Genomic DNA, 27,485 nt, shown 5'->3' with positions numbered 1-27,485 from the left:
CCTGTGGCAGACACGGACAGACGAAGGGAGTTAGTTATTGCGTCTCCAGTAGGACCGTTACTTCACCGCTGTTCTTGTTGCTCTTGATTATCTGAACTCGGATGAAACGTTACACAGAGTGAACATGATATTATTTTCTCATCAGCTTTTCATCCTCCTATGGATTGTTGTCACAGGTAAGCTCCATTTCAATGTTTTATAGGATAATAATGTCTTGTTGTTGAAACACTCTTGTACCTATGGATCATTCTGTGGAATATTGTTCCAAATACACTTCTCAAAGCAGGTGCCATTTCGTGTAGGATATAGATGGAAAATCCTGAGCTCTGTAGGGTATTTAAATCAATCTCCAAACGTTGCCCATTTTTGCCTATCCATTGCCATAGGCTATGTTTATATTTTTGTTCCCATAAGTTTGCAATGTCACTGGAATAACGATGTAATAACATTAAAGCTGCCAAATGGATAGCAATGCAGTGTATATACACAAACTAGGCTAAATGTACCATCACTAGCCTACCCTAGAGTCACTTAAGTTACATTTTCAAACACACTACATTACCAAAAGTATGTGGACACCTGCTCCTCGAACATCTCATTCCAAAATCGTCTAGAATGTCCTTGTATCCTGTAGCGTTAAGATTTCCCTTCACTGGAACTAAGGGACCTAGCCCGAACCATGAAAACCAGCCCCAGACCATTATTCCTCTTCCACCAAACTTTACATTGGCACTATGCATTGGGACAGGTAGCATTTCCCCCTGGCATCCGCCAAACCCAGATTTGTCCATCGGAATGCCAGATGGTGAAGTGTGATTCATCACTCCAGAGAACGCGTTTCCACTGAGTCCAATGGCGGCGAGTTTCACACCACATCAGCCGACAATTGGCATTGTGCATTGTGATCTCAGGCTTGTGTGCGGCTGCTTGGCCACGGAAACCCATTTCAAGAAGCTCACGACTAACAGTTTTTGTGCTGACATTGCTTCCAAGAGGCAGTTTGGAACTTGCTAGTGAATATTGCAACCGAGGACAGACAATTGTTACGCGCTACGTGCTTCAGCACTCAGCTATCCCATTCTGATCCCATTCTGGCCTACTACTTCATTGCTGAGCCGTTGTTTCTCCTAGACGTTTCCACTTCACAATAACAATACTTACAGTTGACCGGGCCACCTTTAGCAGGGCAGACATTTGAAGAACTGACTTGTTGGAAAGGTGGCATCCTATGACAGTCACTGAGCTCTTCAGTAAGACAATTCTAATGCCAATGTTTGTCTATGGAGATTGCGTGTCTGTGTGCCAGAATTTAAACACCTGTCATCTATGGGTGTGACTGAAATAACCGAATCAACTAATTGGCTGTCCACATACTTTTGTATATATAGTGTATGTTTTATTGTATCCATTATTATGTAAGGTAAGAAACCATTACTTAAGAAGGCTCTGATGGATCTCTTTTCATATATACAGTACTAATACTTAAAAACTAGTGGCTATCTTAGACTCTTAGCAGGAGGTTCCCCAAAAATCTCCAAATAGAGGCCAAGGCTTACTGAAGACTGAGTCATTGGTTCTAATGCTCTCTGACTGGGTGTGAGTCAGGGATGGGGGATAGTGTAAAAAGTCCCTGCGACACACATCTTAACCGTTCAGAGAATCTCTCTTCTATACTCTTTCAGCCTGCAACACTGTTGAAGTGTACTGTGGAACCTTAATGAGCCTACAGGCTCAGCAATGCTGTTGCTTAGCCCTGCTGCTCTATATGGAAGTTGATTATATTGATCGCGGTCTCTTAATTAGGGCTGCTCTGGGGTTGCTTCATCACTTTGCCAACTATAGCAGGGATGGGCAACTGGTGGCCCGCGTGCCCCCTTTTGTTGGCCCACGGATACATTTTTATTTGTATTTTTTAGGTACTGAGTCGGGATCTCAACTTACTGTTGCGAGTTAAAATAGTAGAATACACAAAGTGCAATTTCGAAATTTGGTTGTGCATCAGCAGTTTTTCTCCCTGACAATCACTCAAATAGCCAATGTCATCTAACATTTTTTAGATTGGTAAGTTAGTCTAGCATCCAGCTATCTAAACCTTTAGTATCATGGGCGAATTACCAACCAGGGGGCCCCCATTGGTTTTCCGACCAGGGGCCCCCATTGGTTTTCCGACCAGGAGCCCCCATTGGTTTTCCGACCAGGGGCCCCCATTGGTTTTCCGACCAGGGGGCACCCATTGGTTTTCCGACCAGGGGCCCCCATTGGTTTTCCGACCAGGGGGCCCCCATTGGTTTTCCGACCAGGGGGCCCCCATTGGTTTTCCGACCAGGGGGCCCCCATTGATTTTGTTAGTCACTCTCATTCAGATATCATATTAAAAGATGGCAAACAGTTCTCCCCACCCTATTGGAAAATGTGTACAATTCCAGGAAATAGGCTGGAAAACTGTAAGCGTGTTCAGCGTCCCTTTGCAAAATGAGTAGAATTGCATGAAATGAGTTATAACATTACAAAATCTTCTCTGCGCCCCATGGCAAAACCGCTTAGGGCCCCCAAAACGTTAGGACCTCATGATGAGTTCCGATTTTTTGTGGCCCTCACCTCCATCAAAGTTGCCTATCCCTGCCCTATAGGGAAGGACATATTTAAGGTCAAAGGTTACCACCAGAGGCCTGAGAGGAGAGACTGTCATGTGGCTCGGTCCTTGTTAGGTCCCCTGGTCCCTGCAGGCTGTTTTTATAGTTCAATCACTTGTCATGTGTTTAAGGACTCTGCAACTCAGGGAGAGAGCTAGGCTCTGAACTGAAGGAGGCTTGTACAAGAAGCATGACTGAGTGTGTGTGTGTGTGTGTGTGTGTGTGTGTGTGTGTGTGTGTGTGTGTGTGTGTGTGTGTGTGTGTGTGTGTGTGTGTGTGTGTGTGTGTGTGTGTGTGTGTGTGTGTGTGTGTGTGTGTGTGTGTGTGTGTGTGTGTGTGTGTGTGTGTGTGTGCGTCAGGCAGGCAGGCGGTCAGCAGTAAAAAGATACAGATGAAGGATCTCCTGAGGGTTCGATCACCTCTTCCCCTGAGTCTGGCGCCATGGACGCCATCGTCCAGCGTGTGTGTGTGCCCCCGATAAGAAACCTCTCAAAGAGGGGGGGGGGGGCATGTTCAGTGTCTCTTCTCCTCCTCTTCTTAACCCTGTCTCTTTCCTCTCTGACCACATACATTATTCATGTCAGAAGCTTCATAGTTTTGGTGGTTAGTCATGATATTATATGTGCAGAGCATGCAGGGTCTTTACGGGAGGTGATGGATGGGGTGGACTGAGCGAGGACACACACACACACACACATTCATCAGTCCTCCCTTTTAAGTGTGATGAAGCCCAGATATCAACGAGTGATCACTATGCCGAGGTCAGAGTAAAGGGGTACGATGAGTGTGACATGGGTTCATTAGTGTCTCGCTCTCTGTGTGTCAAAGTGCAAACGGATCCTAGGCCAGTTCCAGAAAGTCGAACCACCATCGGGTTGTAAATCATTTAAAGTACCCGGATTACATCATTGTCCAACAATGTCCCCCCTCCCCCTCCTCTTATATTGCTAATGCATAGAGTATTTTCAGTGGAGACTGTCTGAGACCTCTCCTTTCGCCTCACTATGCCGCTCAGACTTTACCCATGATCTCTCTCTCTCTTGCTGCCTGCCCTCCCCTTTTCATAGACACTCTTGCTTCTTCTTCTTCTTCTTTTTTCTTTCATCTTGTCTTTCATCTTGTCACCTCTCTCCCCTCCTCTTTCCTCCCTCTCGCTGAGTTGGATTAGGGCTACTCTCCGGGGCTGTAAATCTCACTCTGTAATTGGAAAGCATGTGCCGGCCGAGCTTTAACAGGATATGATATGTGAGCGAGGAGGGGGCCCAGTGAGCGAGGAGTGGGCCCAGTGAGCGAGGAGGGGGCCCAGTGAGCGAGGAGTGGGCCCAGTGAGCGAGGAGTGGGCCCAGTGAGCGAGGAGTGGGCCCAGTGAGCGAGGAGTGGGCCCAGTGAGCGAGGAGTGGGCCCAGTGAGCGAGGAGGGGGCCCAGTGAGCGAGGAGGGGGCCCAGTGAGCGAGGAGGGGGCCCAGTGAGCGAGGAGGGGGCCCAGTGAGCGAGGAGGGGGCCCAGTGAGCGAGGAGGGGGCCCAGTGAGCGAGGAGGGGGCCCAGTGGGCCCAGTGAGCGAGGAGGGGGCCCAGTGAGCGAGGAGGGGGCCCAGTGAGCGAGGAGGGGGCCCAGTGAGCGAGGAGGGGGCCCAGTGAGCGAGGAGGGGGCCCAGTGAGCGAGGAGGGGGCCCAGTGAGCGAGGAGGGGGCCCAGTGAGCGAGGAGTGGGCCCAGTGAGCGAGGAGGGGGCCCAGTGAGCGAGGAGGGGGCCCAGTGAGCGAGGAGGGGGCCCAGTGAGCGAGGAGTGCTAGCTGCTCCAGAGAACCATATGTTACCTACAGATAGTCAAGGCTGGACGAGCCCTCTGTGCTGATATAGGGAGGGGGACGTAGACACACACAACTCCCCTCCCCTTAAGTTTTACAACTAGGGCAAGGCACGGGTCAAGCTGAAGGTAGAGAGGTCACTGAGAGAGGGACCAAGGGGGAAAAGCATGTAAATAAATAAACGATGAAGAAAAAGACAAGAGAATAAACCAATGACTGCAACTTAAACCTTCTGATCTTTCCCTAATATAGAAAGTAGTACTGTGCTCTGTGTGTCCTTCCGTGCCACCCATAGTGATGAGTCCTACTGTGGTGCCCGATGTTGGCAAATACTGTGTTACTGCCTTCTGTCAGTGTGTGTGTCTTTGTGTCTGTGAGTGGTGTGTGTGTGTTTTGTTTGTTTGTTTGTTTATTTGTTTGTGTCAGGCAGGCCCTACCCCAGACAGGCAAGGCACAGGAAGACTACGGGGGGTATTTAAGCAATAAGGCCCAAGGAGGAGTGGTATATGGCCAATATACCACGGCTAAGGGCTGTTCATAGGCACAACGGATCGCGGAGTTAGCCGTGTTATATTGGTCATATATCACAAGCCCCCGAGGTGCGTTATTGCTATTATACACTGGTTACCAATGTAATCCGAGCAGTAAAAATAAATGTTTTGTCATACCCATATGGTATACGGTCCGATATACCACGGCTGTCAGCCAATCAGCATTCAGGCCTCGAACCCCTCACTTTATAATTCTGTATTAGTATTGTACTGTTAGACATTTACTGCACTGTTGGACCTTTAAACAAAAGCATTTAGCTGCACCTGCTTTAGCGTCTGCTAATCGGTGTACGCGACAAATTAACTTTGATTTGAGAACAGCGTGAAATTATCTTTCAGGAATTGGGAAACCTATTGATTCCCTCGATGTAATCTCACAGACAAACAATACAAGACCTTTAGAGAAAGGGCATACGGTACCTCGTCAGTTGTACAGCTGAATTCATCCAACTGACATGTGTTTTCCGCTTTTAACCCAACCTCTCTGAATCAGAGGTGCGGGGGGGCTGCCTTAATCGACATCCACATCTTTGGCGCCCGGGGAACAGTGTGTTAACTATCTTGCTCGGGGAAGAATGACAGATTTTTACCTTGTCAGCTCAGGTTCGGATTCAATCCTCCAACCTTTCGGTTACTGGCCCAGCGCTCAAACCCGCCAGGCTACCTGCCTTACCCAGTTATGACAATGCACATATACCCAGTTATGACAATGCACCTATACCCAGTTATGACAATGCACATATACCCAGTTATGACAATGCACCTATACCCAGTTATGACAATGCACATATACCCAGTTATGACAATGCACATATACCCAGTTATGACAATGCACATATACCCAGTTATGACAATGCACCTATACCCATTAATGACAATGCACATATACCCAGTTATGACAATGCACATATACCCTGCTATGACAATGCACATATACCCAGTTATGACAATGCACCTATACCCAGTTATGACAATGCACATATACCCAGTTATGACAATGCACATATACCCTGTTATGACAATGCACCTATACCCAGTTATGACAATGCACATATACCCAGTTATGACAATGCACATATACCCTGTTATGACAATGCACATATACCCAGTTATGACAATGCACATATACCCAGTTATGACAATGCACATATACCCTGTTATGACAATACACCTATACCCAGTTATGACAATGCACATATACCCTGTTATGACAATGCACATATACCCAGTTATGACAATGCACATATACCCTGTTATGACAATGCACATATACCCTGTTATGACAATGCACATATACCCTGTTATGACAATGCACATATACCCAGTTATGACAATGCACATATACCCAGTTATGACAATGCACATATACCCTGTTATGACAATGCACATATACCCAGTTATGACAATGCACATATACCCAGTTATGACAATGCACATATACCCAGTTATGACAATGCACATATACCCAGTTATGACAATGCACATATACCCTGTTATGACAATACACCTATACCCAGTTATGACAATGCACATATACCCAGTTATGACAATACACCTATACCCAGTTATGACAATGCACATATACCCAGTTATGACAATGCACCTATACCCAGTTATGACAATGCACATATACCCAGTTATGACAATGCACATATACCCAGTTATGACAATGCACATATACCCATACATATATTGTATACCCATACATTGTCACAAGCAACTTTCCCATGAGCAACTGTGCACAGCAGACATCATCATCATGATATTGGCTAAATGTAGTGCGATAGGACCATTCTCATTCCTTCCATTGACCATGGACATGTTCAGCTTGATTAGACTAATTAGGAATCTGTCCCCCAAGCAGCGTTTATTACTATGTGAGGAATCTTTGTCACAGAGACATTGCAGCGGCATCAGCAACCTTAATAATAGTGAATGGTATTTTTATAGAGCTTTTCAAGGACCCAAAGTTGCTTGACAAACGCCAGACTAAGCAGAAGGACGAAGAAACGCGGCGGTTCAATAGAAGGTTTATATCCCCATATCCGAGGGAAGAGGTTTCAGAAAGAACCATTATCTGTATGAGGCACCTTTTCAATGAGAGAGAGAAAGGGGGGGGGGAGGATTGAAAGAGAATAGCAGACACAGGGATATGGCCGCGGTTGGTCTGTAAGAGGTGAAAATCAAAGCTCCTCCTCATTTCCATGAGATAGGGTCACCCCTGGTGAACAGGCGTCAGCTGCCGGGCTTTGATGTGGCAGCCGTGGTAACAGAGAAATGGACAGGGCCCCAAGGGCAGATAGACTCCCTACACTAGGGGAAGCTGAAGGAAGCTGGCCTGCTTGCTGCTACTGTTTGTTTGTTTGTTTGTTTGTGTGTGTGTGTGTGTGTGTGTGTGTGTGTGTGTGTGTGTGTGTGTGTGTGTGTGTGTGTGTGTGTGTGTGTGTGTGTGTGTGTGTGTGTGTGTGTGTGTGTGTGTGTGTGTGTGTGTGTGTGTGTGTGTGTGTGTGTGTGTGTGTGTGTGTGTGTGTGTGTGTGTGTGTGTGTGTGTGTGTGTGTGTGCGATGTAAGAAGGGGAACATTCCCTACAGAGCCCCTACAAGCATTGCACCACCAGTTCATAAAGCAGTATGTTAGAAATGTCCACCTCATTAGCCGGCTCTGAGGCCTGTACCTGGGACTTCTAATTAGCGTGGACTGAAGTCCTAAATTTCAAGTCCTATGTCATGTACATGTAGTTTACATGTTTTGTCAAGTACTGAGATGTTATACATGCTATTACACCCCCTATCTTTTCAGAGTATTGGATATGTCATTTGTGAGCACTATTAGTGACTGTTAGTATATTAGTGACTATTAGTATCGAATTTGTAACAGTGAACAGCATGGACAGACAGACTAGAAGACAGTAATCAACTCTGAAGGGACGTCACATTACTGTGGTGACGCTAATTAGAAAATCCTTTCGTTTTCAGTCTCTGTGGGTTCAGTCACTAACCTGATGGCCCATATTTCTTTCTATCTTTGTCTCTCTTGTTTTCTTTATTTTTTCTTTCTTTCTTTCTTTCTTTCTTTCTTTCTTTCTTTCCTTCTTTCTTTCTTTCCTTCTTTCCTTCTTTCTTTCTTTCTTTCTCTGTTTTTCCGTGAGCATTCCGTTATCAGGTCTGTGTTTCTCACAGTGCTGGTAGATGTGATGAAAAAAAACTATTTCAAGAAAGCGTTTCGCTAATTCCCAGCCGTAAACTGGGCATGTTTCCGTGGCAACTCCAAGTGACTGAAAGTGTGTACTGGATGCAGGAGCCGTCATGACTCAACGTGATCAAGACAAAGGAGATGATCGTGGACTACAGGAAAAGGAGGACCGAGCACGCCCCCATTCTCATTGACGGGGCTGTAGTGGAACAGGTTGAGAGCTTCAAGTTCCTTGGCTTCCACATCACCAGCAAACTAAAATGGTCCAAGCACACTAAGAAAGTTGTAAAGAGGGCACGACAAAGCCTATTCCCCCTAAGGAAACTGAAAAGATTTGGCATGGGTCCTCAGATCCTCAAAAAGATTCTACAGCTGCACCATCAAGAGCATGTTTGCATCACTGCCTGGTATGGCAACTGCTCGGCCTCCGACCACAAGGCACTACATAGGGTAGTGTGTACGGCCGAGTACATCACTGGGGACAAGCTTCCTGCCATCCAGGACCTCTATATCAGGCGGTGTCAGAGGAAGGCCCTAAAAATTGTCAAAGACTTCAGCCACCCTAGTCATGGACTGTTCTCAATTTGGGACACATATTAGCTAAGAAGTACATTACAGAGTAGAGTCTGTGGGGGTTGGGTTTGAGGGGCAACAGGTAGCAAGGTAATTGTTTATCTGGCTGTCGGTTGAGTTCATAAAGGGGCACTTCACAGAGGTAACATTGTGCCACATGAAAAGAAAGCCTGTGAAGTGTGGCGCTGTGTGAAAGACGAGCGTCATCGGCATGTAGTCTCTTTCTCCTTCTCACTCACTCTCTCTCTCTCTCTGTCCCTCTTTCCCTCTCTTCTCTCTCCCCCTTTTCTCTCTCTCTCTCTCTCTTTGTCTCTCTCCCTCAGTGATTTGTAGTGTGGCCATCAGAACTTTGACAGCTGGTAACAGATGTCTCCTGGCAACGGACACACTCCCACATTGCTCAGCCTCCTCTCGACGCTGTTCCCTTTTCTTCCTGTGTGGGAAGGGGAGGGTGGGGGTGTGGCAGGGTAACAGACTGTGGCCATGTTTCGTTCATTCTGTTCGCGAGTCCGTCGGTGTTCAGTTCACTGTGGGTGTGACGCGCTGTATGACCCCGGGTGTGACACTATATGACACTAATGTATACCCCGTCGCAGTGACTTGATGTGAATCTGGTCCAACCCAAACGGAACCATTTTGTCAGTGTTTTAAGTCACGCTTTATTTGCAGTGCATTTCGCAAGTCTCAAACCACTTTACAAACATATGAGCTCTTCCTGAGTGTGTGGTCCCCTATGGTGATGTCCCATCGGTGTCCTTTGACCCCTGTGTGGTCTGATTTAACCCCATCATCTCATTGTGTCTGCCTGAGATTATCTGGCTGTCACACGAGGTTAATACCTAAAAGAGGGCTTCGGACTGTCCTGCAATAAACCTTATACATAATATACACTATACTGTACTGCAATATACCTTATACATAATATAGACTATACTGTACTGCAATATACCTTATCCATAATAAACACTATACTGTACTGCAATATACCTTATACATAATATACACTATACTGTACTGCAATATACCTTATACATAATATACATTATACTGTACTCTACCCTACCTGTACTGTGTCCCTTCTGGTTTGATATGCTTTATTCAATACAACATTACCAGTAGTTCCTGGTAATAAGTTAGTGAAGATAAAGTTTCAAAGGAGTGGTAGTTGGACAACGTGCCGGTCCTGATGTTAAAGAAGGTAAAAAATTTAATAAAAAAAAGAATGTGGAACTTGAAACGAAATAGCAGGCCGACGAGGCTGGAACGGAGTTAATGGAACGGAGTTAATGGAACGGAGTTAATGGAACGGAGTTGAACATGTTTGATGTATTTGATACCGTTCCATTCCTTCGATTCCAGCAACGGAATGAATGAGCCGTCCTCCTATAGCTCCTCCCACCAGCCTCCTCTGTTGGCAGCGCTATTTCAAACGCAAGACTTCCCCTGCGAGTTGTTTAATCCCTCGCCCGTTTAGTTTTACGTTGCTCATGAAACTGGGAAACATCACCCCACCTCCCAACAACATTCATCGGCGATGCAGTTGTTAATGTCTATATTAGAACTTTTTTTTTTTTAATTCGAATTGTTATTGTTTTTTATTTCACTTGGTCCCCTCAATGGCCATGCTGCTCCCCTTATGGCCAATCCGCCCCACCCCCTCAACAGTCTTAACTCTGCCTCCACACCAAGTATTTATTCATCACTGCCACAGCTGTCATTACGTATATGATGCTATTTCTATTGTGTTTTTTCATTGCCATTTTCATTCTTTTATTTCACGTAGTCCCGCATGTTGGAGCTCGAAGCCTAAGATTTTCACTGAACCCTGCAACCACACCAGCAACCCTGTACACGTGACTATTACTGTGAACACTCTGAATCTGCCGTGGTGGAAGTATTGTACTCAGGGACAAAATCCTCAGAGGACTCTAGAAGAGACAGGATAGCCTCTGTGTGCGTGTTTGATGAAAACCTGTGTGTGTGTGTGGTGGGGGTTCATATGTGCGTGTGTGTGTGTGTGTGTGTGTGTGTGTGTGTGTGTCAGGCGTGATATTCTTGCCTGGGGAATTGTGCCTTAGTTCCGGAGCTTCCCCCTTAGTCCAGTGTCAGATGGGCAGGGGTTATTTTATGACGCCATCAAGGCTCCCCAGTAGCTATATCTACTCATTTTCGTCAGCGATTGTTTTCAAGAGAGATTAAACTTTTCCAAGACAGAAGCATTTGAATGAGAGGGGGGGGGGGGGACTCTGTAAAGGCCATCACGAACACGCACGCACAACCACACACACAACACACACACACCATCGTGGCGGTTTTGTCAACGTTGCAGTGCTGAGAGAGAGAAGTGATCAGATATCTCTGTCACTACTTTAACTTACCAATGTACCATCTGTTTCCACTCTGTTTGCCTTGGATATCATGGTGTCCTTTGTATGGCTGTTTGCATGGCAGCAGTATTGGGGATGTGGCTAGATTTACTAATGGTGTTTCTAGAAAGGATTGTATAGTGCGGATCTGTTGATTCTACACCCAGTATCATTTTGATATCGGTTTGTTGATGATTCGACACCCAGTGTCTTCTCAATCGTTCTCAACTGTTCTCAGCTGTTATCAATAGTTCTCAATAGTTCTCAACGGTTTTCAATCGTTCTCAACTGTTCTCAGCTGTTATCAATAGTTTTCAATAGTTTTCAATAGTTCTCACCCGTTCTCACCTCTCACAACAGCTTTGCATAGCTCATGACTTAGAGTAAGGGTTCTTGAACTTTTCATGCCATGGGGCGAAGAGGACATTTAGCAATTTTATAAAACATGTCATGCAATTCTGCTAATTTTGCAATGGGGCAGAGAGAAAACCGTTTGAGTTTTACAGCTAATTTCCTGCAATTAGACCACTCTGGGTCGCGACCCCTACTTTAAGAAAGGCTGACTTAGAGGGTGCAAAATCAAGTGGCGTTTAACCGACAGCTCAGACCTACCAATGGGCCTGACCGAGGGAAAGGTCTGTGTGTTGGGTGGAGAATAGCAGGAAGTAGTGGGCTAACTGCTGACTGTGTGTAGATGCTAAATTAGACGTTGACTTCCCAGTAGTTGTGTTGTGGGGCAGGGCCTGCTTTCTGTCACCACCGTCTGCTTTGACACCCATTTACACGTTACACTACTGTAAATGTTTGCGCTTGGCATTGATACATCTTAGATAGGTAGTCAATTGGCCTGCCTTGTCCAGGATCACACTGGATGATCTAGGCTCAGCCTGCTCTTTGCTCAGGTTGCCAGGGATATTTCGTATGTTTGGAATCTGTATGGTTGCTTCCCAGTACAATGGATCATAGATTAGGTTGCCAGATGTTTAGTTAGAAACCACATTGCTAGGTTTCATCATTGTGTGTTTTTTTATCAGGTTTCTGCTAAGATGCTGGTCTGAGCAGAACACATCCTCTCAGGCATGTCTGCATCGCCAAGGTCCACTGGCAAATCTATGCGAAGGAATCTAACCAAGGAGCAGAATGTTTTCATTTGCTTACCAAGAGATTAAAGTGTACTGTGACACACTGTGGTGATACACCCAGAATGTACAGTATGAAGGGGGAAGACTCTTACTCATAGCTATGTCATCATATAATCGTATGAAGATAGCGGGATGGGCATAACTGACAGAAATCTCATTCTAGGAACATACTGTTGACTTCTTGTGTCTTGCACTGTGGACAAAATGGGATAATTCAATCTTGTGTTTTTATCTCTGGTAATCAACCAAGAACCTTGAGGCTATCTTCTTTCATTCGTAATCTACATGAGTTGCTCACAGATTGCTACAGTACTGTAAACTACGTCTGTGTTTTGCAGCATTGGTCACACACTGGTCTAGTTTCGGGAGCCGCTTTCTGGTTTCGGTCACCTCGCCTTGTTATCGTCATAACCAATAAAATGTGATCATAAAAGCATTTCTCTCAGTCCACCATCCATCCTGTCAGATAGCTCTGTATTTATTCAATCCACTCCCTCATACCACAGCGTGTGTGTGTGCGTGCTCGTGCGCTTGCTTGCGTGTGTGGTGAAAGAGTCTATGTGGATACAAGTGTGTTCTCTATCTCAAATACGGATGGACGTTACGTTCGGCCTTGACAGGTGTGTGTGCTCTTTGGTCATTCTTCATCTGTAAATGGGTTTTGGTTACCGAGCTACAGAGACATTAGGTCACACAATGCAATGTACACTCTGGCGTGTTCCTGGAAAATAATTGAATCACACACCGAATCAGATATTAGTCTTGGTCCCTCCCCACTTCCTCCGGCACCTCTGCTTCCTGGTACTGTAGGAGCAACACAGGGTTTGTATAAGGCCGTAGGCAACCACTGCATCCCAAATGGCACCCTATATTGACCAGAGCCAGAAGTAGTGCACTATGTAGGGAATAGGGGTGCCATTTGGGATGGGGCCCCCTGTTGTACGTGTGTTCCTTCTCTACTCTAGCTGGAGGAGAAAATAGGAAAAGGAGGTTGAATGTACTCAGCCAACGCATACAGATGAGGTCCAAGCTCCGCGGCTCGGGGTAAGCAGGCCGAGGCAGTACCCTATCAAGGGCCCCCTGCTGGGTGTGCTGCCCCTCAAGCTGCTGTGAAGCTGCCTGTGTTCTCCTCCAAACAGAAAGAGACCAGAGCAGGTTGGGTTTAACAGCGGCGTGGACAGGCGTCACCACAACATGCTAAGATAAGTAAGACGCTGAGTCCTCTTCGAAGAGACGGGTAATAGACTTGGCTAGACACAACGCTGACCTGTTTATTGCGTGATGGATGCAGTCAGTGGCATTTGAGGTACGTCAGTGAGGGGATGATCGTGTGCTTGTCTTTTGTCACGCTTATGACGTCACCCACCTTTGCACGTCTCTGTGACACAACTGGAATGGTGAGCTCAGGGAACGCTAAAGCAAATGCCACAATGAGTTTTCATCGCGGAGCTCAAACACGGAACACTTTTGTGATTTTTTTTCGTTTCTACCTGGTAGTTAAATTCACTCATCAGTCTCAGATCTAAGTCACCCCTGATTATCGGGGGAAGGGGGGATGAACACCAGAAGAGTAACTGGCCAAGGTCTGTTTCAGTATTGCAAGTTTTGGGTGTTTTACAGTGTGTGTATGGGGCACATGAAGCTCAGCTCATGACTTTCTGTATGTTTGTATTGGTATCTTTTTCTGTAGGGGTTGAGTCCAACAACACCGCTCCTGGCACACATGACAGTCCTGGGCTCACAGATACATCCATGACCCCAGGAGATAGATCCACCACCCCCTTATCCACAAATGCCCCAGACTCTACTGAACCCAGCTCCACCACCACAGACAGAGCCACCATCACCACCCAGGACCCCTCAACTGTCCTCCCTAGCACTGATGGCACCTCACCCACAACAGCGGCCATCTCTAAAACTGAAGAGGTCTCTACTACAACAGACCTGACCTCAACTTCTGATACGACAGAGACTAAGAGAGCAGTCGGCACCACTGCGACAGAAACAAGAATTACCTCGTCGGTCAGCACAGCAAGGTTGACTTCCTCCCACAAGACCACAGCGTACACTGTCACTTCCCCTGAGTCGACCGAAAAAGACAGTCCGTCTACAGACAGTGACATGACAACACCCACCACCACACCTGCCCTTAGCAGAGGTGACTCTACGTCTACCATGGAACATACAGGCCGTACCTCAGCTGATGTTCCCACAGAGTCAAACACAACAGCAGACATTATTCCAACCAGCAGTACCACTGATACAGGTACACATGAAACAACAGCTATCAACACAGCTACCACAGATACAGGTACCACAGATACAGGTACACATGAAACAACAGCTATCAACACAGCTACCACAGATACAGGTACACATGAAACAACAGCTATCAACACAGATACCACAGATACAGGTACACATGAAACAACAGCTATCAACACAGATACCACAGATACAGGTACACATGAAACAACAGCTATCAACACAGATACCACAGATACAGGTACACATGAAACAACAGCTATCAACACAGCTACCACAGATACAGGTACACATGAAACAACAGCTATCAACACAGATACCACAGATACAGGTACCACAGAGACAGGCACACATGAAACAACAGCTATCAACACAGATACCACAGATACAGGTACCACAGATACAGGTACCACAGAGACAGGCACACATGAAACAACAGTTATCAACACAGCTACCACAGATACAGGTACACATGAAACAACAGCTATCAACACAGATACCACAGATACAGGTACCACAGAGACAGGCACACATGAAACAACAGCTATCAACACAGATACCACAGATACAGGTACCACAGAGACAGGCACACATGAAACAACAGTTATCAACACAGCTACCACAGATACAGGCACACATGAAACAACAGTTATCAACACAGCTACCAGAGATACAGGTACACATGAAACAACAGCTATCAACACAGATACCACAGATACAGGTACACATGAAACAACAGCTATCAACACAGATACCACAGATACCACAGATACAGGAACACATGAAACAACAGTTATCAACACAGCTACCACAGATACAGGTACACATGAAACAACAGCTATCAACACAGATACCACAGATACAGGAACACATGAAACAACAGCTATCAACACAGATACCACAGATACAGGTACACATGAAACAACAGCTATCAACACAGATACCACAGATACAGGTACCACAGAGACAGGCACACATGAAACAACAGCTATCAACACAGATACCACAGATACAGGTACCACAGATACAGGTACCACAGAGACAGGCACACATGAAACAACAGTTATCAACACAGCTACCACAGATACAGGTACACATGAAACAACAGCTATCAACACAGCTACCACAGATACAGGTACACATGAAACAACAGCTATCAACACAGATACCACAGATACAGGTACCACAGAGACAGGCACACATGAAACAACAGCTATCAACACAGATACCACAGATACAGGTACCACAGATACAGGTACCACAGAGACAGGCACACATGAAACAACAGTTATCAACACAGCTACCACAGATACAGGTACACATGAAACAACAGCTATCAACACAGATACCACAGATACAGGTACCACAGAGACAGGCACACATGAAACAACAGCTATCAACACAGATACCACAGATACAGGTACCACAGAGACAGGCACACATGAAACAACAGCTGTCAACACAGATACCACAGATACAGGTACCACAGATACAGGTACCACAGAGACAGGCACACATGAAACAACAGTTATCAACACAGCTACCACAGATACAGGTACACATGAAACAACAGTTATCAACACAGCTACCACAGATACAGGCACACATGAAACAACAGTTATCAACACAGCTACCAGAGATACAGGTACACATGAAACAACAGCTATCAACACAGATACCACAGATACAGGTACACATGAAACAACAGCTATCAACACAGATACCACAGATACCACAGATACAGGAACACATGAAACAACAGTTATCAACACAGCTACCACAGATACAGGTACACATGAAACAACAGCTATCAACACAGATACCACAGATACAGGAACACATGAAACAACAGCTATCAACACAGATACCACAGATACAGGTACACATGAAACAACAGCTATCAACACAGCTACCACAGATACAGGTACACATGAAACAACAGCTATCAACACAGATACCACAGATACAGGTACCACAGAGACAGGCACACATGAAACAACAGCTATCAACACAGATACCACAGATACAGGTACCACAGATACAGGTACCACAGAGACAGGCACACATGAAACAACAGTTATCAACACAGCTACCACAGATACAGGTACACATGAAACAACAGCTATCAACACAGATACCACAGATACAGGTACCACAGAGACAGGCACACATGAAACAACAGCTATCAACACAGATACCACAGATACAGGTACCACAGAGACAGGCACACATGAAACAACAGCTGTCAACACAGATACCACAGATACAGGTACCACAGATACAGGTACCACAGAGACAGGCACACATGAAACAACAGTTATCAACACAGCTACCACAGATACAGGTACACATGAAACAACAGTTATCAACACAGCTACCAGAGATACAGGTACACATGAAACAACAGCTATCAACACAGCTACCACAGATACAGGTACACACGAAACAACAGTTATCAACACAGCTACCACAGATACAGGTACACATGAAACAACAGCAATCGACACAGCTACCACAGGTACACATGAAACAACAGCTATCAACACAGCTACCACAGATACAGGTACACATGAAACAACAGCAATCGACACAGCTACCACAGGTACACATGAAACAACAGCTATCAACACAGCTACCACAGATACAGGTACACATGAAACAACAGCTATCAACACAGCTACCACAGATACAGGTACACATGAAACAACAGCTATCAACACAGCTACCACAGATACAGGTACACATGAAACAACAGCTACCACAGATACAGGTACCACAGAGAAAGGCACACATGAAACAACGGCTATCAACACAGCTACCACAGATACAGGTACACATGAAACAACAGCTATCAACACAGATACCACAGATACAGGTACACATGAAACAACAGCTATCAACACAGATACAGGTTCACATGAAACAACAGTTATCAACACAGCTACCACAGATACAGGTACCACAGAGACAGGCACACATGAAACAACAGCTATCAACACAGCTACCACAGATACAGGTACACATGAAACAACAGCTATCAACACAGATACAGGTACACATGAAACAACAGCTATCAACACAGCTACCACAGATACAGGTACACATGAAACAACAGCTATCAACACAGCTACCACAGATACAGGTACACATGAAACAACAGCTATCAACACAGATACAGGTACACATGAAACAACAGCTATCAACACAGCTACCACAGATACAGGTACACATGAAACAACAGCTATCAACACAGATACCACAGATACGGGTACACATGAAACAACAGCTATCAACACAGCTACCACAGATACAGGTACACATGAAACAACAGCTATCAACACAGATACCACAGATACGGGTACACATGAAACAACAGCTATCAACACAGCTACCACAGATACAGGTACACATGAAACAACAGCTACCACATATACAGGTACACATGAAACAACAGCTATCAACACAGCTACCACAGATACAGGTACACATGAAACAACAGCTATCAACACAGATACCACAGATACAGGTACCAAAGACAGTGAGACCACAGATTCAAGGATCACAAAGTCCACCATCCCACCAACTGGTCAGACCTCTCTCCCAGCAACTGAGGGTAGTACCCTGTCTTCAATACCCCTCTCCGCCACTACAAGGGGTCCTGAGACCGCTCTTCCAGTGACTGATGGCTCCACGTCCTCATCCCCCACCGCTACCATTACAGGGAGCCCTCATACAGACAAAACCACTGGAACAGAGGGGACTACCGATTCTACAACCACAGCTGGCACTCCAGCTTTGCCCCCCACCTCCGGCTCTTCCTCCAGCCCACCCTCTCCAGGCTCAACCCAAACCCCAGGCAGCAGCACTGCTGCCCCCGTAGACACCTCCACCATCACCCCTGCCCCCTCACCCACCATCACACCTACAGGAGGTATGCTTTAAAATGTAATTGTCCGTGTCAAGTGTTGTAAACATGATTGGATCTGTGTTGTGTCTGAAGGAGGACTAAATATAATGCCACAAACTGATTAAAAACAAAGATATTATCTTCACTGTGAGATGTTAATCAATGTTGAAACTTACTTTCCAATTTGATCTTTGTTATGTCTTCTTTCCTTCTTCTTTATTTTTACCACAGAAACCCCTGGGCAACCAACTAGCAAAACTAGTGAGAGCCCACTTCCTCCTTTCCACACCTCCACCTCCCCTACCGGTGGAAGCACCACCCAGCCAGAGTCAGCCATCACTGCTACCACATCCCTGCCTCCACCCATCTCCATAGTGTGTCCCTCCTCTCCCTGTCCTTATGATAGCATCTGTCTCAACGGCACCTGCCAGTGTATGTCTGGGACCTTCCTCTTAGAGGGCCGCTGTGTACAAGGTTAGTGCTAGTCGTTAGTGTTATAACGAAGACGACGATGGGGATGATGCTGAGGATTATAAGGGTGCTGGGGATAAGTGGTGATGATGAGGACTCCTTTTTTGACTCCTTTTCCCCCCTTCCTTTTCAGCCCAAGTCTTCTCTGGAGACCTGCATCTCAACCAGACTTTTCAGGCTGAAATGAGCAACCGGTCATCAGGGATATTTCAGCAAACAGCAGCCAGGATCTCAGAGGCAGTAGGTCCTTGAGTCACAAAGCCCAGTAGTTACAGTGTATTCTCCTCTCAGAGCGACGGAGTGGGACAATAATCCTCTCTTATCTTATTTTCAGCTGAGAAGAGCCTTGGAAAACGAGTCTGGATACAGCCAAACTGATGTTGTGCTGCTTCGGTAGGATTCTACTTCACATTGTCAAGAATGGTTGTTATCCAATGTATAGCCCACCGTGCCAGACGTCATTTCAACATATTTTCCACGTTGGCTCAGCGTACTTCCAGTGAGACAACGTGGAAACAACGTTGATTCAACCAGTGTGTGCCCAGTGGGACTTGTTGTGACGACCAGGACATAGGTTTGACCGTGCATTTTATCAGCTGGCTTGTTATGGTAACTATGTATGGTTTTTGGTGACCCTTACAGGCGAGGCAGTGTGATCGCGACCGTGAACAACGTGTTTAAACTAGGCTCCAGTGCCACCCGGACTTCGACCAATGTCGCTATAGAGAAAGCCATACAAGCCTGTGGGACGACCTGTGGGACCATACTGCAGAGAGCTACATTTAACGGTGGGCACTGTGCCTTGCTGCTTCACCCTGTGTAGAAGGAGTGGCCAGCAGGGAGATTCTTACTACCTGAGAGCTTGAACCATACTTTATATTCATAGAAAATAATAAATAGACACGTACTTTATTGTACCGGAGGAGAATGTAATGCCAAACAACAGGGTTTCTACACCTGCATTGCTCGCTGTTTCTTTTGGGGGGGCTTTTAGGCTGGGTTTATGTACAGCACTTTGTGACATCAGCTGATGTAAGAAGGGCTGTATAAATACATTTGATTGATTGATTGATTGATTGATTGATTGATTGATTGACAGACAAAAGTACTGACATTCTCGTACTTTGTAGCCATTAAAGAAAGTCCCATAAAACATGAAGTACCGTCGCACAGTGTCACTATCCTGACTGGTGTGTCCCCATCCTTTCTCCAGCCACTGACCTATGTGATCAGACCCCCCAACCGTGTGAGGTCCGCTCTACCACGTGCGAGTACAAAGAAGATGGAGTGACCAGATGCTCCTGTAAGGCTGGCTACATCAACAGCTTCTACTCAAACCAAAGCTGCACAGGTGAGTACAAACCTGTCTCCAGTGGTTCTATGCTCATTGAAAGGTCCTTCAAGATAGGAGTCGGTGATCATGTGTTTTGGGAGAGTCTTTGTGGTTGTACATACAGAGTGCATTGAAATGTTACACAAGACACACGATAACAGCTTAGCTACTGTATAATGGAGCTGCTGAACACATTCCATTTGATGGAGAGAAAATACTAAAGGAGATACAAATAGACACAGACAGACTCAAGAGCAAGGTTAAGCGCACTTGGCTTAGCATCAGAGTGAACAAAATGGGAAAGTTAGCATCAAAAGAATGCATTTGCGTTCATTTAAATACTTTTGTGTGTGCGTGCGTCCGTGCGTGTGAGAGAAAACACAAAACAGACCCCACAGAGCCCCAGGACAGCAACACAATTAGACCCAACCAAATCATGAGAAAACAAAAATAATTACTTGACACATTGGAAATAATTCAGAAAAACATAGAGCAAACTAGAATGCTAGTTGGCCATAAACAGAGTACACCATGGCAGAATACCTGACCACTGTGACTGACCCAAACTTAAGGAAAGCTTTGACTATGTATACTCAGTGAGCATAGCCTTGCTATTGAGAAAATGCGGCTCAAGAGAAGACAATGCTATTTGCACGCTGCACACAAAATGTGGTGGAAACTGAGCTGCACTTCCTAACCTCCTGCCAAATGTATGACCATATTAGAGACACAATGCATTTGAAAACAAACCCAATTTTGATAAACTCCCATATCTATTGGGTGGAATACAACAGCGTGCCATCACAGCAGCAAGATTTGTGAGATTTGTGATTTGTGCCACAAGGGCAACCAGTGAAGAACAAACACCATTGTAAATAATACCCATATTTATGTTTATTTATTTTTCCCTTTTGTAATTTAACTACTTACACATAATATGACATTTGTAATGTCTTTACTATTTTGGAACTTTTTGTGAGTGTAATGTTCACAGTAAAATTGTATTGTTTATTTCACTTTTGTCTACTATCTAGTTCACTTGCTTTGGCAATGTTAACATATGTTTCCCATGCCACTAAAACCCTTAAATTAAAATTGAAATTGAATTGAGAGAGAGAGAGAGAGAAAGAGAGAGAGAGAGAAAGACAGACAGAGAGAGGGTCAAGTGCTGTGTCGACGTTTCTCCACTCTGATCCCATGGCACACGATATCTCTTTAATGTATTCGTCTGCAAAGGGGCCGTTGCCCTGGAAACCAGCTGAAGAATCATGGTCACTATCTGCCGAGCCAGGGGCTGGATTAGTTTTGTCCAGCAGAGAAGTTATGGGTTGGGGAGAACTACTAAACATAGATGACTCTGCTCCCCACAGCGCCATTGTTAAACTACACATAATCTAAAAATTGTACTTACTGATGTTACACCATATATCAACTTCTCTAAGAGCAAGTGTTTATTATGTTGGTTGATTGTGCAAATTTATTGAGCAAACATTGGTGAGCTTCACCTAATCCCTCCGGTGATAGTGGCGCCACAGTACACAGAGCGGCTGTTAAGATCACAGTGTTCCCATGTTAGTTCCTCTCTGTGAAACTGTGACGTCATTGTCAGAGATCCGATAATTCACATGGTTCTGTATGTAATTCTATGGCTGTCTCTCACCTATGTTTCCTCTTTCTCCATAGCCTGTCCCAGTGGTCAAAGGTCAGAGGGAGACACATGTGTGCCGTGAGTATTTGAATTGAATCTCTTATTTGTTTAGTTGACTCAGGCATAGTTCCCCTGCTGTGGATGCATTGAAGCATCGTAGATAGCTGCAAGTAACTAGCGCCCCCGTGTGCCTTTACCCTGTAATTGCACCAGGAACTACTGTCACCTAAAACAATGTATTGTGGTTAGATTATATGAAATGTGTATCATGTTTGCTATTATTGTTCTATTCCAGATGCGCGTTTGGCTACGCTGGATTCAACTGCACTGACTGTAAGTTGGACTAAAGTTCCTCTTACTGAACCAAATGGGTCCAGAGATGTGATAAAAGTTAGTGTGGTGTTTGTATTTCCTTGTTATCTGAAGTTTGTTCATGTGTGTATCTCTCTCTGTGTAGCGGCTCTGTTGGCAGTGGTGGTCATTGCCTGTGTACTGGGGGGAGTCCTCCTCATCATGCTGCTGGGCCTGCTTGCATACTGCTGCTGGTAAGAATATAACTGCCTTCTCTCCTGTCCCGTCTCTCCTCTCCCTCTTCTCCCTCCTCTCCTCTCCCTCCTCTCCATCTTCTCCCTCCTCTCCTCTCCCTCCTCTCCATCTTCTCCCTCCTCTCCATCCTCTCCCTCCTCTCCCTTCTCTCCTCTCCGTCCTCTCCTCTCCCTTCTCTCCTCTTTGTCCTCTCTTTCCTCTCCTATTCCTCTTCTCCCTTTCTCCTTTCCGTCCTTTTCCTTCTTTCCTCTCCGTCCTCTCCTTCCCCCCTCCTCTCCGTCATCTCTCTCCCTCCTCTCCATCCTCTCCCTCCTCTCCTCTCGCTTCTCTCCTCTTTGTCCTCTCTTTCCCCTTTCTCATTTCCGTCCTTTCCCTTCTCCCCTCCCCGTCCTCTCTCTCCCTCCTCTCTGTCATCTCCCTCCTCTCCTCTCCGTCCTCTCCCTCCATTCTCTCCTCTCTGTCCTCTCCTCTCCATCCATCCACTCCTCTCTGTCCTCTCCTCTCCATCCATCCACTCCTCTCTGTCCTCTCCTCTCCATTCTCTATCTTCTCTTCTCTCCCTTCTTTCCTCTCCTGCCAAGCCCTAACCTCCATTCACGCAGCCCCTCATCAGAGGTCTACCACCCTCCTCTAACCATTACTCTGTCAAGTGTTAGCTGCACCCCTGGCTCAACACCCACCCTACAAAATATTGGCGTCTCGCCACAATGTATCATCAGAGAGACTTACCGATATAGGGCTGTGCACTTACATTGTCCTATCTGTGTGTCTCGGAGGTACTGGTCGCAGTCGGTGAAGAAGCCTTCAGCAGAGTTCAGCAGCCCGTACCCTGTGGAGGACTTCCAGGGCCCCTGGTCCACCTCCCAGGGCATCACCCCCATCCCCCGGGCCAGCACCAACTGGGCTTCAGCCCCCATGGAGATGACCGAGGGGGGCAGCACACACAACCTGGTCGACATGAAGCCCCACACCAACGGAGCGGTGAGTCACCTGTGATTAATCCTGTGTTCTTCTGACCCAGTGGATTCTAGACCATATGGAGACGAGATAAACCTCCTGCTTGTACATTTCCCCAAATTGTAAATTGTCCTGTCTGCTTTCCTCTCCCTGCTGTTGTCCTCTGGAAACCTAATGCGCTAACTCAAAGATCTCATTTGTCTTGTGTAACATATTTAAGAGGTTTTTGTCTCCTTAAAATGCTGTGTTGCTACTTGTTATTTAACTCCTATATTAAAACGCGCCAGAATCGTACGTACCATTTGATTTGCTTTTTTTGCTCCGTAACTGTAGCCGTCGTGGTGGAGAATGTAGCGTTCTTCCAGTGTTGATGTTGGCTAGTTAGTTAGCATGTATGTGCTCCCTCCCTTCCTTGCCTGACTCCCAGTGTGTTGCTTTAGGGATTCCACATTCTGCCTAAACGGGGGAAGAAGGTAAGGTTCTAAGTCTAATCATGCTTTGCTTTCCCTCTCCGTAACTAATCAAGCCTATAACCTCTGCTGGACGATTTGACTAAACCTACCCTGTCCTTTGAGCTGGTGATGGGAAAGAGCGAAACTTCATGAACGCTTGACGGAACAGTCAATAGCTCTCAGTAGCTTTATGTGATCCACTTGTTGTAGGAGGAAAATCATTCCTATTGGGTTTCAACAGTTCAAAATGTACCAGGAACACAAAGCGTTCATGAATGGTCAGTTTTGTCAACTTAATTTCATGCGTGTTGCTGTTTGATTTGTGTGTTTTGTGTGTAGGTCTGCATGTATCTGTGTGTGTGTGCATGCGTGTGTGTGTGTGTGTCCAGCGCGATCTCTGACATTCCCGCCTGTCAATGTTTCAGACCGGGTCGTATGACCTGACCTCAGACAGCATGAACACGTTCAAGGGGAAGAACCCGTCTCGCTACTCCTACCTGGTGCAGGGCCACGAGAACCCTTACTTCAAACCTGCAGATGAGAGGAGACCCATATGATAACCCTTACTTCAAACCTGCAGATGAGAGGAGACCCCGTATGAGAACCTCAATAACGTCTGGAGACATTGGCCCGTACTCACAATGCGTCTCCGAGCAGAAATGCTGATCTAGGATCATTTTTTGCCTTCTTAAATCATGACTAAAAAGGGGAGACCTGATCCTAAATCAGCACTTCAGAGAGAGGAGGGAAGGCTACAGGGAAGGTGGGGGGGGGGTAATGGCATTGGCTAAAGACATGGCTAAAGATCAAATTGAGAAGTCACTGACTTCTAGTAACTCTGGGTATTGGTACATCCTCTCACTGTATTTCTTTTGAATTGTGTAGAACTTTTCCTTTGCATCAGGGTATTCGGATAGATGCTATGTACTGTCTAGGGCATCTGGAGTCATTCATGGTTTACAGTCGTTCATGGACTGGAGTCCTTCATGGTTTAATGACACAACTACAAGGGACTTGACAGCAGGGTTTTTTAAATATGTTCTTCTGGAATCCATTCTCAAAGTCAGCTTTATGATTCAGAACGATTTGGACTCCAACATGCATTGACTTCACAGGGATTCACTTCAATAACTGACCCCACCAAAAGAGGATTGTGTTCACTACAAATCCATGGTTTACTTTTGAAACGTTCCGTTCATCTGATCATGGTCTTTTATCCTGTTCTGCAATACAAGAACAAAGATTTGTAAAAAAAAAAAAATGTTTTTATTTAAAATGTTCTTATTTGTGTCCATTAGGCTGTGTTTAGACTGGCAGCTCAAATCAGATATTTTTTCTCTTTTGAAAAAATATCTGGTGTGAAAAGATCGGATGTGGTTGGTCAAAAGACCGGATTTTTGGACTGCCTTAAACGCAGCCTTATTGAATGAAGAGGGAGCTGAATATAGCTTGTCATAGCCAGTAGTTGTCCCCATTGTTCAGGGTCAAGATTTTCATGTTTTGTTTTTTCCTTCTACAGTATCCTGCTACATTTAGTTACCTGGATGTCTACGTCTTATTGAAGAGATTACTGATATATTTTAGATTGGTCATTCTGCATTGTAGTTTCTCACACTCAACGTAGTATTCCAAAGTGATTCATCTATTGCTATTTGCACTAAATTATGTATTTGCTTTACACTACATGTGATTTGTTTGGGTGGGGGGAATCATAGACACATTCTCAGTGAGAGCAAATGTTTTTCTATATTTTTACTTTAGGATTGATTGTGTTTTCATGACGAGAGCTGTGTGTGTGAAGCGCTGAAGGAGCTGGATCCCTAGTTCAGGGGTTTATACAGTAAAGGGATATTTTGTATTAGTCTGGTCTGGAGCGGAGTAGACCTACTCTACAGTCTATTAGTCTGGCCTGGAGCTGAGTAGACCTACTCTACAGTCTATTAGTCTTGGCCTGGAGCTGAGTAGACCTACACTACAGTCTATTAGTCTGGCCTGGAGCTGAGTAGACCTACTCTACAGTCTATTAGTCTGGCCTGGAGCGGAGTAGACCTACTCTACAGTCTATTAGTCTGGCCTGGAGCTGAGTAGACCTACACTACAGTCTATTAGTCTGGCCTGGAGCTGAGTAGACCTACACTACAGTCTATTAGTCTGGCCTGGAGCTGAGTAGACCTACACTACAGTCTATTAGTCTGGCCTGGAGCTGAGTAGACCTACACTACAGTCTATTAGTCTGGCCTGGAGCTGAGTAGACCTACACTACAGTCTATTAGTCTGGCCTGGAGCTGAGTAGACCTACACTACAGTCTATTAGTCTGGCCTGGAGCTGAGTAGACCTACTCTACAGTGTATTAGTCTGGCCTGGAGCTGAGTAGACCTACACTACAGTCTATTAGTCTGGCCTGGAGCTGAGTAGACCTACTCTACAGTCTATTAGTCTGGCCTGGAGCTGAGTAGACCTACTCTACAGTCTATTAGTCTGGCCTGGAGCTGAGTAGACCTACACTACAGTCTATTAGTCTGGCCTGGAGCTGAGTAGACCTACTCTACAGTCTATTAGTCTGGCCTGGAGCTGAGTAGACCTACTCTACAGTCTATTAGTCTGGCCTGGAGCTGAGTAGACCTACACTACAGTCTATTAGTCTGGCCTGGAGCTGAGTAGACCTACACTACAGTCTATTAGTCTGGCCTGGAGCTGAGTAGACCTACACTACAGTCTATTAGTCTGGCCTGGAGCTGAGTAGACCTACACTACAGTCTATTAGTCTGGCCTGGAGCTGAGTAGACCTACACTACAGCCTATTAGTCTGGCCTGGAGCTGAGTAGACCTTCATCCTCTGTTATTAGTACCTTCCCTGCTGAAGCTGCCTGCATCTGCAAATGTGCCTGTTTTGATTGGTCTTTTTGAAGAATAGGAAAATTATGCAAAAAATAAAAAATAAACTCTCGACAAAGCTTGTTCTCAGATGTGCCAATTACCATGTCTATACACTTCCGCAAAAAAATATGTTTATGGAAGTCTCACATGTCTGTGTGTATTTGTGAGTATGTGTGTCTCGTGCACTATTTTCTAAATGTAGATACAACTTTTGTAAACGAAAAGTCTTACTGCAGAGAATGATGTAAAGTGTGATGAAAATACATACATTCAAGCACACAACGTGACTTTGCCTTATGTTATCATGAAGACAAAATTGTTGTGAATAAACATCGGTGGGCGCATCTGTGTGCAGTCCACGGGTTACAAAGGAAAGTCGTCTTTTTGCTCTGATCCCAACAACTTTTCACTAGTTGAGAGGAGGACAGGGTCAGTCAGTCGCAGTGCAGAGCCCTTGGAGCCATGCCTACTGCACTTGACTCAAGTCTGAGCAATTGGGAAATCATGTGATTGTCAGCCTCCAATTTAACTCATTTCATAGACGGAAGAGCGGAGCTCTATGTTAGTGCTGGTAATCCATTGGTAACACAGTGTGTAGCGGAGGGAGGTGGAGTGGATTTGGATTTGGCCCCATAAGAACAGAGTTGGAACTGGCCCCGTCCTGCTGGTCCAAATAAATCTCCACTAAATTCATCAGAGGGTAGAGGCTCTGCTCTGACCTTGTTAAGGAAGAGTGCACTGCAGGTGCCAGATGTGCTTTCATG

General features: G+C 45.6%; 1 protein-coding gene across 1 annotated transcript; it reads left to right on the top strand.

Moving 5' to 3' along the window:
- LOC124015347 (mucin-2-like) lies at window positions 1-26,798 on the top strand. The gene is made up of 15 exons (XM_046330528.1): window positions 1-176; window positions 13,955-15,709; window positions 15,845-15,949; window positions 18,206-18,460; window positions 18,668-18,910; window positions 19,041-19,147; window positions 19,242-19,300; window positions 19,550-19,695; window positions 20,121-20,258; window positions 21,924-21,966; window positions 22,184-22,221; window positions 22,346-22,433; window positions 23,211-23,415; window positions 23,832-23,864; window positions 24,269-26,798. Exons 1-15 carry the CDS (start codon window positions 125-127, stop codon window positions 24,398-24,400), a joined length of 3,399 nt encoding a protein of 1,132 aa, XP_046186484.1. The 5' UTR covers window positions 1-124; the 3' UTR covers window positions 24,401-26,798.
- Window positions 26,799-27,485: the final 687 nt, after the last annotated feature.

This window comes from Oncorhynchus gorbuscha, linkage group LG26 (genome assembly GCF_021184085.1).
Source record: "Oncorhynchus gorbuscha isolate QuinsamMale2020 ecotype Even-year linkage group LG26, OgorEven_v1.0, whole genome shotgun sequence".
NCBI lineage: Eukaryota > Metazoa > Chordata > Actinopteri > Salmoniformes > Salmonidae > Oncorhynchus > Oncorhynchus gorbuscha.
The sequence above is the reverse complement of the archived record's forward strand: the minus strand, read 5'-3'. Positions and strand labels throughout refer to the sequence as shown.

Coding starts and splice junctions, on each gene's coding strand:
- LOC124015347 (XM_046330528.1), top strand. CDS start 125: ATGATATTATTTTCTCATCAGCTTTTCATCCTCCTATGGATTGTTGTC. Junction 23,416..23,831: donor AGCCCCACACCAACGGAGCG/GTGAGTCACCTG, acceptor GTGTTGCTTTAG/GGATTCCACATTCTGCCTAA. Junction 23,865..24,268: donor TGCCTAAACGGGGGAAGAAG/GTAAGGTTCTAA, acceptor TCAATGTTTCAG/ACCGGGTCGTATGACCTGAC.